The 11860-nt window shown below is 30.8% G+C and overlaps 1 protein-coding gene across 2 annotated transcripts; it reads left to right on the top strand.

Annotated features, from left to right (window-relative positions):
* Positions 1-560: 560 nt before the first annotated feature.
* Positions 561-10111, top strand: LOC120349047. 2 transcript variants are annotated; one of them, XM_039418998.1, is made up of 4 exons: positions 561-747; positions 4063-4200; positions 7531-7631; positions 9957-10093. In XM_039418998.1, exons 1-3 carry the CDS (start codon positions 589-591, stop codon positions 7627-7629), a joined length of 396 nt encoding a protein of 131 aa, XP_039274932.1. In that variant the 5' UTR covers positions 561-588; the 3' UTR covers positions 7630-7631; positions 9957-10093. The 2 variants fall into 2 exon arrangements, with proteins under 2 accessions (XP_039274932.1, XP_039274931.1); XM_039418997.1 differs by lacking the exon at positions 7531-7631 and having other exon boundaries at positions 9957-10111.
* Positions 10112-11860: the final 1749 nt, after the last annotated feature.

Below are 11860 nucleotides of genomic sequence, written 5' to 3'. Positions count from 1 at the left end.
CTTATACACTAACGGGATAGGAAATAGGAATTCTGTTTGACGCATCACCACATCTGAACTACTGGACTGAATAACTTGAAATTTTGCATATAGAGATTCTTAATTTACCGAGGATGGTTATAGGCCTATTTTCAATTCTTCAAGATTTCATTACGTCAAGTTTTCAGTTTGGAAATTATAAAAATAGATCCTTGCGGAGCACGGGTTACCTGCTATAGTGATGTCCACGTTATTAAGGCAGTGATTGATTAGCAATGGTATTGCTATCCTTGTCTATCATTCAACAAAGCTGATAGCGCTATCTCTCTCTCGCTTTGCTCTGTTACCAGATCGTCTTTTAACAATGTACCAATCATTAATTAACAAAATATTTCATTTAATTCTGGAATTTCATTATGAAATTAATGAAAAATATAATTCCTTGCTTAATAAAGTTTTCAGTTTGGAAAGTTGTAAAATAGACCCTTGCGGAGCACGGGTTACCTGCTAGTAGATAATAATTATTGAATGAAGATTTGATTATCAATTGAATTGATAAATATTAATTTGAAAAATGTTTTTTTATTTCAGAATCGTGGAAATGAAATAATGAAAGAGACCCAGTTCAAAGGCCGTCTACAGGATGAGATAAATCGACTAACAGATGAAATGAGAGGGAGAACTGAGGAGGTTCTCGTTCATAAGTTACAGATGACCATGCTGAATCGAACTGCCAATCGACTCGAACAGGCCTTGAAATCGGAAAAGGTATACAAAAGCCTGTTAGATTTTAATCATGTTTAAATTTAATATTATTGAGAAAATTGAAATGTATAACTATTAGAATTATTGATGTTAATTATATTGATCCACTAACCCACGTGGTAGCTTACAAATATTTTATCATACCTTATCGCCCAAACATTTCTACCTTTTCAAAATTGTAATACTCCACAATAGTTATTTGTATATCTAGAGTGAAAAGTGCTGTTTTTTCCCTGAGGTAAAAGTTTGAAGCCCGAGGCGAAGCCGAGGGCAACAATTTTTCTGAGGGGGGAAAACATTTTTCACTCGTGATAAACTCAACATTTTTCCTCCACCTATATTTTTATAAAAACTGTAAATAAAAATAATTTTTAAAAACGTACGTGACTCAACAATGTGTTACAACATAATCTGAAAAGTAAACAGAAACAGCTGGCTTGTAATCACAGTTCTCCGCCGACAGCGCTATCTGTCCTCAAAAGTTGGAACAACAATGGCCGCCACAACTACAGCTATGATGAAGTTCCCGTTTTAAATTTGATTAGTTCAAACATTTGCTTTTAATTATTGATAGAATTGATAAATATTTATTTGAAAAATGTTTTTTTAACATAATAGTTTCTTTGGCTGGTATTTTAAATAGCATGGAATATGAAAAAATATTTATACATTTTTTTAGTATAGTAATATGAAGTTTGTAATAATTTTAGCATACAAACATATATTTCATATGTTGATCAAATCTGGTTGAGGTATTGAATTTAGTTGCCTCAATGACTGACTACTCTATATGCTTCCTCATCTGAGCTTAGACCTTCTTACCTATTACAATGTAAGTTTTTAAAATAGAGATGCTTCCCATGTTATTTAAATGGAGTCACTTTTCCTCCCTAGGGAGTTTTTCTGTTTTTTACTACAGTACTGAGAGCGAAAAAGTGACACTTTAGTATTATGTTTCAGGGAGTAAAGTAAGCACTTTAGACAGTAGGTGGAGGAAAAGACAATTTACACTATAGACTCTTTGCTCCAATTTCAGATCTCCGTCAATATAAATTGTACCCATATTCAATAATATTTATGGTAAAAGATCCATTTACTATGTACTTGCCTACTTATTTAACAGATTTCCTCCTAATATTCGTGATTACTCTAAAAAGGATGTAATGTTGAATCTCAATTATAACAGCACAATCATTTTGTAAAACTAATATTAGAAACGTTGGTGTAATTTATGAAATGTCAAGTTGAAAAAATGATAGGGTTACATTATAAGAATTTTTCAAATTTTGCTGGCTGAAATTTTATATTTTCTTTCATTGTCAATGCCGCCTGCCTCAACGATAAAAATGTATTATCACTTATGTAAAAAAAATTCCCCTTTTACTTTTTCATTTCATTCCTTTAGTCTAATAAATTTTAGTTTTTCCCCTTTTTTATTAATGCTCTAACAAAATCTGATGTATATTCATTATTCCTTTCTAGCACTCTGTATTTGTTATCTTTAATCTTATATTTAAAATATTTTAAGTGTCATTTTTTTTTGTATAAGTCCATTCAACTTTTGTAACTTGTTTGTTTTTAACTGGGCACCCGCCGAAAAACCTTCGGATCTGGTAGGACGCTCAGTAATTATTACCTATTGTTTGAATTGTGAATGAAGATTTTAAAATTTGATTTCACGACAACCAATCAGAGAAGATTTCACTGAGAAGAAGGGATTTCTGATTGGTTTATTCTTTTATTTTACAGCTATAACTTTTAATTGTAGGTGAATATTCATGCTGGAAATTGATTTACAATTCCATCATTAATACATGAATTATTGACATGATTTGGGCAATTTAGACTGCATTAAGATTTAGAACAGAGCTTTAAGATGACACCCTGTTTTTTCACTTTATCACTGCAATATTCTTTTGAGATCCAACCAATAATATTCAATGTGGTTAAATGAATGGAATATGTCAGAAAATATAGATGGACTGAGATATTGCATTCATTCAAATGCTAATAAATTAATAATTATTCTCATCTATTTCATTATCCATGACGAACTGCAAGTAATAATAATAATCCGTTTTTGAACAATTTCAACGACACTACAGTCTAATTTTTGAATATTAGTTATTAAAACTAGTACTCACTGTGGAGCGCTTTCGGATTATTTATGTGTTACAGAAATAAGTGTTGTAAATGGATTTAAATAATCTGAAAGCTCTACACAGTGAGTACTATAGTTTCAATACGATAACCAATATTCAAAATTTAGACTGTAGTGTAGTTGAAAATAGTTCACAAACGGATTATAATAATTATTATTAAACGAAAATCCAAATTAAATGCAGTGAACCACCCCGAAGGCTTCTGCTACTGAAAATATTGTTTACCCTGTTGTCAATATTTGCAGTAGCAGAAGTCTTCGGGGTGATTCACAGCACTTAATTTGAATTTTCGATCAATAATAACAAATAAAGATTACACCTTACTATAGTGGGTCCATGTTATAATGGCAGTGTTTGCTTAGCAATGGTATTTATTTATTTATCATTTACAATCAACTTAAGGACAAAGAGACAGACTACAGTCCAAAACTTCTTTTCATCCCAATTTTATAAAATAAATTGTCCAAATAAAGGTTATGTGCGACTTTCCAATTTTTCACTAATTTCCACATTAGAACAAAACACAAACAATTGAAACAATTAATTTTGAATTTAGAAAGATTAAGATCCGAATTGATAACAAAATTCCTTCTACTTCGTACTCAAAGCTGTAAAATAAATATTAATTTAAAATATTTTGTATTGCTGTCCTTGTGTATCATTCAACAAAGCGGATAGCGCTATCTCTTTCTCGCTTTGCTCTGTTGCCAGATCGTCTTTTAACAAAATAGAATTGATAATTAATTAACAAAATAGTTCATCTCAATTATGAAAATTCATTATGAAAACTATTATTTAATGCTTAATAAGATATAATTGGTTATTTTAAACGAGAATGAACAGTTAATACAACCTCAATAAACCTGTATCAGCTACCGTCTATAGAAAGCTTTGACTAGACAGATAATCGGCAACGTTGTTCTCCCATCTTTCTCCACTGCCATTATAATCGTGGACCTCACTACAGGGACTGCAAATATTGTTTACCCTTTTGTCAATATTTACATTAGCAGAAGTCTTCGGGGAGATTTACAGCATTTAATTTGGATTTTTGTTCAAGAATAAAACATAAAGATTAGACCCTACTTTAATTCTTTAGGAAGAGAAATAGAATGTAATATTCCAATAACTTCATATTTTATTTGTTTTGTTATAGGCAACAGTTGATAGACTAACTCAACAGCAAGAGGTTCTGTCGCAGCGCTACCTGAAAATCCAAGATGAACTATCCATAGAAACTCAGCTTTACGAAGAGGCTTCTTCAAAAATCAACCTATTAGCTAACCAATTGAAGGTGGGTATCAATATTGATCAATATACTAAAATACTCTGTATACTAAAAATAATGTATATAGAAGAATACAAATTGAAATTAAGTATCAATTGATTGACCACTATGTATACCCATAGAGAAACAATAGCATAAGTAGATATCCCATGGTATAGGGCGTTTATGTCGCAACTTTTACTGTTATCTGAAGCTGATAGTCCACGTAGTTCTTTCCTGTGAAGCTTTATGACGCTGGTAGTCTCTCATATTGTGCCGTTCATACAATCTTACCCGGTCAAAACAATAAAAATCGACAGTAATCGGCTTGAGATAACAGTTAAAGTTGCGATATAAACGCCCTATACCATGGGATATCTACTCACACTAATGTTTCTTTATGGTATACCGTACTAAAAATACGGCAAGTAGGCCTACCTTTCATAAAAGGTAGAATCACTGCATTTTAAAATGCACCTTTTTTGAAACATCCACTCTCTTTTAGGAGAAAATATTTCATTGCTTAGAACATTACTCATAAATATGTAGCCTATTTAAAACCGGTTAGCGACCTTTTTATTTCACCTATAGAATCAGTACTACTAAATTTCAATTTGAACTGAATATGAGTTGGGCCACAGACAATGTATGGTAGAGGTGGAGAGTCTTCATGACCTCTTATATCATTAACTGGAAATTTTGTGATGTGAACAACTACAAGACTTAACTTATTTCGGACTATCTGTAACCTTATCTAAATTTGGGAGAGGAATAGCACAAGGTTACCTTATTTTTTCTCTCCCTATCATTCTGATTATGTACTTATTGTATGAATCAATATTACCTGTTCTAGTAGCTATCAATTAAAAACTCACATGATGTAGGAATTTCTGAATATTAAGGTGAAATGAAAACGATATTGTCAGTTCCACATAATTTATTTGAGCCAAACGTAAGTTTTAATGCACTAAGGCATCTTTAGTGATCTTTTTGGTTAGACTTACAAAATTTATTTGGCTAAATAATTTTCTTTTGGTTAGACTTACCAAGAAGACCACTGAAGATGATGCCTTAGAGTATTGAAACTTAAGTTTGGCTCAAATAAATTATGTGGTGGAACTGCTGACAATATTGTTTTAATTTCACCTTAATATTCAGAAATACTACAATATCTCTGTTTATAGTGTAGATTTCATTGAAGTAATTACATAAAAGTACAGAGACTTTGAAAAGTTTTTCTTCATGTTATGTGTCATTTTACAATAATTGATTAAGTTTGTGGCGTGAATGTTGATGTTGTGGAACTTTTCCATAATTGAATAGACTTAAAACGTTGTCAAAAATCCACTTTAATTAAATAAAAATTAAAAATTTACTGTAAAATATTAATGTTTTATTTTTATTTAATTAAAGTGGATTTTTGACAACGTTTTAAGTCTATTCAATTACAATAATTGAGTGGATGTGGGATAGTGGTAAAGTATTTTTTCGCCCCACTTGGATGTAATGAGCTGGTTTTCGTGCGTCATATGGAGGCCGAAAATGATGTTTTCTGACCAGGCCGGTAAAAGTTTTACGGCCCTAGGGCTGTAAAATAACCTTGAAGTCAGCTGATTCTGATTTGATGTGAACGTGTTTACAAAATGGTTTATGAAACTGAATCAGTTTATGCCTCTAGAATTGAATAAGTATTCTGCAATGAGATACTATCATTTTATTTGGATGAATAAAATACAGATAAGATATATATTATAAACTATTCAAATTCGATTTTCAGAGTAGGATAGAACTTCTAACCTAAACTTCCGAACAAGCATTGTTGACGTTGACATTCAGATTGGCCAAATTTCAAGTGTGCTAAAAAAGCTGATCAAAGAACTTACTTATACTTTTAATTATTTGTGTTAATTATTCAAGAATCAAAACATTTATTATAATAATAATCTTATTGTCATTTGGAAGAATAAAAAGTATAAACTCAACCTCTTACATAATTGAACATAATCTTTTAGGTTATTTAGACAAATCAGAATAAAAAAAAAAATACTTGGACAATTTCCTGATATTCAGATTACCTCTGATTTGCTAGAGCTATGACCTTCCTGTTTTGCTTTTGGAAGTGCCTAATAAACAATTATTATTCTCATATTTATATTGTTTATTTTTCTGTGTGGCGAAAAATAACGTTCTCACCATGGGCAAAAATGTTTTTCCGGCTCTCAATATTTTCTTTGAAAACCGATTTCGAGCCGGAAAAGTCTCATTTTCGGCCCTAGGTGCGAAATATACTATTAAATTTTCTTGAATTTATTATACCGTATTTTGATAAATTGATTGCAACGAATTCAGTATTGCTTTTATGATATAGAATAGAATTCTATTTAATTGAATAGAAAAGTACATTTTATTACCTACATTGAATTTATTACGAGCGATTCAAACTCTACTCTGCTGTACCGTTATTTCAAATTATTATGAGTTTAGTGGAATGGTTGCTTGATACCGTATTGTCCAATATACAGTGTATTTGTGTTAATTTAATTATGATACTGTTAGTAACATATTCTTGAAACCAGTATTTTCAAATAACCTGCACTGCTGGATTCATTTTTCTTTCTTGATGGATGAGAATATTCTTTTTATTGGAATGTTTGATATCGTCGTATAATTTAATTTAATATATATTTTATTTTTTGATGGATGAGAATTTTTTTTGTTCAATTGATTGATTCTGTAATTAATCTTTTAATATCGTCCTTTGAAGGTGGCACGTTTTTAAAGTACCTATAGATAGATAACTGAATAGAAATATACTTCTTTGTTGATTGTCTCTCTTCTGTATAGGGCTACTTGTAATATAAATATAAATACAAATCTGAATGGCATGAATGTTGAAACATGTTGTGATAGAATAATTCAAAAAAGGGTACCCTGAGATTTTTATACCTATTTATTTTCTTTGTTTATAAATGTATTAATAAATAATGATAATATCAGACCTAGTTATAGTGATAAATATTATGATGTTCATTTCCACTGAATTTGAATATAAGTTGAATTGCCTACTCATAAGTTTACCTACTGAATATACCTAAGTTTACCTAAGTAAGCCTACTGAATATAAGTTTTTTGTTTGAAAAATGAAATTATTCATGGAGTTGAAGGGAGAATTGTATGATTATCTTATCACTCATATTCAATTGCTGGGAAACTGATGAACAATTTCATTTCGGAATAGTAGTGATTCCTTATAAACTTTCAGGATGAACGATAACACCAACATTATTTATGTTCAATTATGAATTATTTGTTGTTATAGTTTTTGAACGTTTTTGACATCATATTTCTATTTTTCAGAGCTCTAGTTTTGTTCTATTCACTTATTTTGTTGTGCTGTGTGATCAGCCCCTTTTGTTTGTAACGTCGATAAGTTTGGCTTTTGTTTCTCAGTGTTGAAGGTGAGTAAAAACAAACGATTTCAGTTGTTTTTTCACTTTAAAGTTATATAAAAGAACATAGTAATAATTCCAGTGAAAACAAGATGGATAACCCACAACGTAAAAACAAACAATTTTTTCATACCATTTTGATTTTTTAAAAGTTTGTGAGAATTTATTGATAAATCAATAATATTGGTATTAATATAAATGTTTGATAATGTTATTATCTGTTTCTTCTGGATGTGAAAATATGTGTTCTGTACTATTGAATGAAAAAGACTAAGAAATTGTCAAAAAACAACAGATTTATTGATACTTAGAAAGACCGGTTTCAGTTATTACACCATTGAAAATCTCTGATGAACTGAAACTTAATACAAGAGCAGCAGAATTTATACTAGTAGGCGAGTACTTCTATTGGTCAAGGGCATGAACGCCTGCCATTGGCCCAGCTAGACAGTCTCCCTTGACCAATAGAAGTACTCGCCTACTACTATAAATTCTGCTGCTCTTGTATTTAGTTTCAGTTTATCATAGATTGACAATGGTGTAATAACCGAGACCGGTCTTTCTAAGTATCAATAAATCTGTGTTTTTTTGACAATTTCTTAGTCTTTTTCATTCAATATGAATAATACCACAATATCAACTTCTCAACTACACAAAAAAAAAGTTCTGTACGATTGGTACCTACAGATATTTATCTCGGGCCACTCCCATGTTTCGGATGGACACGTTAAGCCGGCTGTCTAATAACAGTCATTATGTCATGTCAGAGGCCCTGAAATTGATCAGTTGCGACCTGAAAACTCTGACACCAGACCTGAGCCAACCGGGCATAAGTCTCAATTCATTTTATACAAACTATAGTTTTCTCTGGCAATACGCCATGATTCATAAAACACTTATTGACATGGGCTACTTTTAAATTAATAAAACAAAATAAATCTTATAGTACCCTTTATTTAAAAAAAACTTTAAAATAGTTCAACAACTAGTTTCGGTGATTACACCATCGTCAGGTTATAAAATAAATTAAATTTAAATAAATGTTTACTAACAAAATATCAATTAACAAAACTATTAGTAAAAATTTATTGAAATTTATTTTATTTTATAACACCTGACGATGGTGTGATCACCGAAACTGGTTGTTGAACTATTTTAAAGTTTTTTTTAAAAATAAAGGGTACGGTACTTCAAGATTTTTATATTGTTTTTATTATATAAGCCAAGCCTTGTGAGAAGTTTTTTTTAATGAGAGTCGTAGGTCTGCTATGTTATAAAAAATAAATCATGTCTGACGACTGTGCAACGAAATCATGTGTCTAATTGGGCGTTTTTAGTTTTATGGAAGCTATAGTTTACTTTGACATCTGTGCAACGAAAAGTTGAGTTATGGCTTCATAAATAAATTGAATGCCTGATTTTAACTTTATGTGACGACTCTGCAACCGGGCATAAGTCTCAATTCATTTTATACAAACTATAGTTTTCTCTGGCAATACGCCATGATTCATAAAACACTTATTGACATGGGCTACTTTTAAATTAATAAAACAAAATAAATCTTATAGTACCCTTTATTTAAAAAAAACTTTAAAATAGTTCAACAACTAGTTTCGGTGATTACACCATCGTCAGGTTATAAAATAAATTAAATTTAAATAAATGTTTACTAACAAAATATCAATTAACAAAACTATTAGTAAAAATTTATTGAAATTTATTTTATTTTATAACCTGACGATGGTTTGATCACCGAAACTGGTTGTTGAACTATTTTAAAGTTTTTTTAAAAATAAAGGGTACGGTACTTCAAGATTTTTATATTGTTTTTATTATATAAGCCTTGTGAGAAGTTTTTTTTAATGAGAGTCGTAGGTCTGCTATGTTATAAAAAATAAATCATGTCTGACGACTGTGCAACGAAATCATGTGTCTAATTGGGCGTTTTTAGTTTTATGGAAGCTATAGTTTACTTTGACATCTGTGCAACGAAAAGTTGAGTTATGGCTTCATAAATAAACTGAATGCCTGATTTTAACTTTATGTGACGACTCTGCAACCGGGCATAGGTCTCAATTCATTTTATACAAACTATAGTTTTCTCTGGCAATACGCCATGATTCATAAAACACTTATTGACATGGGCTACTTTTAAATTAATAAAACAAAATAAATCTTATAGTACCCTTTATTTAAAAAAAACTTTAAAATAGTTCAACTATTCTAAAGTTTTTTAAAAGTAAAGGGTACAATAAGATTTATTTTGTTTTATTGCCATGATTCATTTTTGTATAATGTATTTAATGGAAATGGATTTGATTTGTTTTTTTTCAGAACAAGGATGAAGAGCTGCTGAAACTGCGAAATGACTTGTCGCGGGTGGTTAAGCTGACTGAATCGGCGGCTGTCAGAATCGAGAAAGCGGAGAGTGAGAGGAAACGAGTTGAGGAAGAGAGAGACGCTCTGGCCACCAAGGTGCTCATATAAAGTATCATCTATCTATAATATAATAAAGGAAAGAATTGGCTTATACACGTATGGGATAGAAAATTCACGAATGACGCATCATCATGTCTCAACTATTCAACTGATTAATTCGATATTTTGCATATAGATGGCCTACTTAATTTATCGAGGAAGGTTATAGGCCTATTCTAAACTCTTTAAAATCTCAGTAGGTCAAGTTTTCAGTTTGTCAAGTCTCTAATTAGACCCTGGCGGTTCCTGCTAGTAACATTTATTCATATGTGTATCGTATATCGAATGAGTTGATGGATAGATAGATATCCTTCTTGATAAAAACACTTCACTTTTATGGGCTACTTTTGTACAAATTAATAAAAACAATATAAAAACTTGTAATACCCTTTATTATTAAAAACTTCAAATATTTCAACAAATATTTATGATGTACTAGCTTATTACCCGGCGAACTTCGTACAGCCAAAAAATCAATGTATCTCATGTCACACTTGACTTTATTTGGTGAATCATGAAATTTATCTGACAAACAATATTTTCATTTTACATCTCAATACGGACTTCCTATGTGCTTAAAACCACGGTATATAGAAGAAGACGGTAGGTGTCACGCGCATGTTTGTGCTAAATTTCCGGTGTAGCTGACGTCATTTCATATCCAATCATCTGTATTTAACAAATAAGTTTCATAAATTGCCAATAGGTGTTAAAAACATCAGTTGGTGGCGATGACGAAATCTAGCTGGCTTGCCACTGCGCTCACATTCCATGACCCCTACCGTTTTCTTCTAAATACCGTGCTTAAAACTACCGTTTTAATACCGGTAAACAATTTTATCACAGAGTGACATGTTTATTACAGCTAGTAAGTTTAGATGCTAAATCGTATTATCACAACATGATCTTGAATCATGATGATCTTCCCGTTCTACGTTAGCCGCTCGGCCGACACTTTCGAAAACATAGGTCTGTAAAATAGATTAATATATAATTATTATTAGCCCCCCTATTGAAATTTCTGGTCAGAAAACATCCCCAATATTCACACAACTTATTCCCAAAGTTTCATGCCGTTCTGTCAAGTAGTTTTCGAGTCTATAGGGAACAAACAAACTGGCAAACTAACGAACAAACTAACACACAAACAGACATTAATTCTTATATATGTAGATGACATAAATGTATTTATATAAATAATGTATTTATGATAAATAATATGTTGAAATATTTTAAAGTTTTCAATAATAAAGGGTACTACAAGTTTTTATATTGTTTTTATTAATCCTTCTTGATCCCTGAGAGTCTATAGATGCATAAGATCACGTCGTCAAAAGATTAGAACAGGTACACACATAATAGAGTCCCAAGTCAATAAGTTAGTGAGTGATATGATCAATAGGTTTTATGCCCATATGGTATCAGCTATTGTAGAGCATTGCAGGTCTATGCTGGATTCAGGCACCTGAAAAAACTCTTAAGCGATAGATATGTCATATACCTTATCAATATGTAGCCTATAGCAAATCGATATTGTGACTATAATAATGGATAAATACATAAATTGAATCACTTTTTTGTTATTGATTGGAACGACTAGCAGTCAAATTTATTTATTTCACTGCTTTTTGATATGTTACTGTATGATATTTTTCAAGTTCAATTATATTGTTTTTTTCTGATAAATTCTGTTGTTTTTTGGTCAAATCATCATTGTTCATTATAACTGTCCTGTTACTCTTATCTGCCTTTAAAAAATG

Source organism: Nilaparvata lugens, unplaced genomic scaffold (genome assembly GCF_014356525.2).
Source record: "Nilaparvata lugens isolate BPH unplaced genomic scaffold, ASM1435652v1 scaffold8031, whole genome shotgun sequence".
Taxonomy (NCBI): domain Eukaryota; kingdom Metazoa; phylum Arthropoda; class Insecta; order Hemiptera; family Delphacidae; genus Nilaparvata; species Nilaparvata lugens.
Note: the sequence above shows the minus strand (reverse complement) of the source record. Positions and strands in the feature narration are given on the sequence as shown.

Bases quoted from the DNA above. Each gene is read 5' to 3' on its own strand.
- LOC120349047 (XM_039418997.1), top strand. From the start codon at position 589: ATGAAAGAGACCCAGTTCAAAGGCCGTCTACAGGATGAGATAAATCGA. The intron at 748-4,062 runs GTATACAAAAGC...GTTTTGTTATAG, and splicing joins AGGCCTTGAAATCGGAAAAG to GCAACAGTTGATAGACTAAC. The intron at 4,201-9,956 runs GTGGGTATCAAT...GTTTTTTTTCAG, and splicing joins TATTAGCTAACCAATTGAAG to AACAAGGATGAAGAGCTGCT.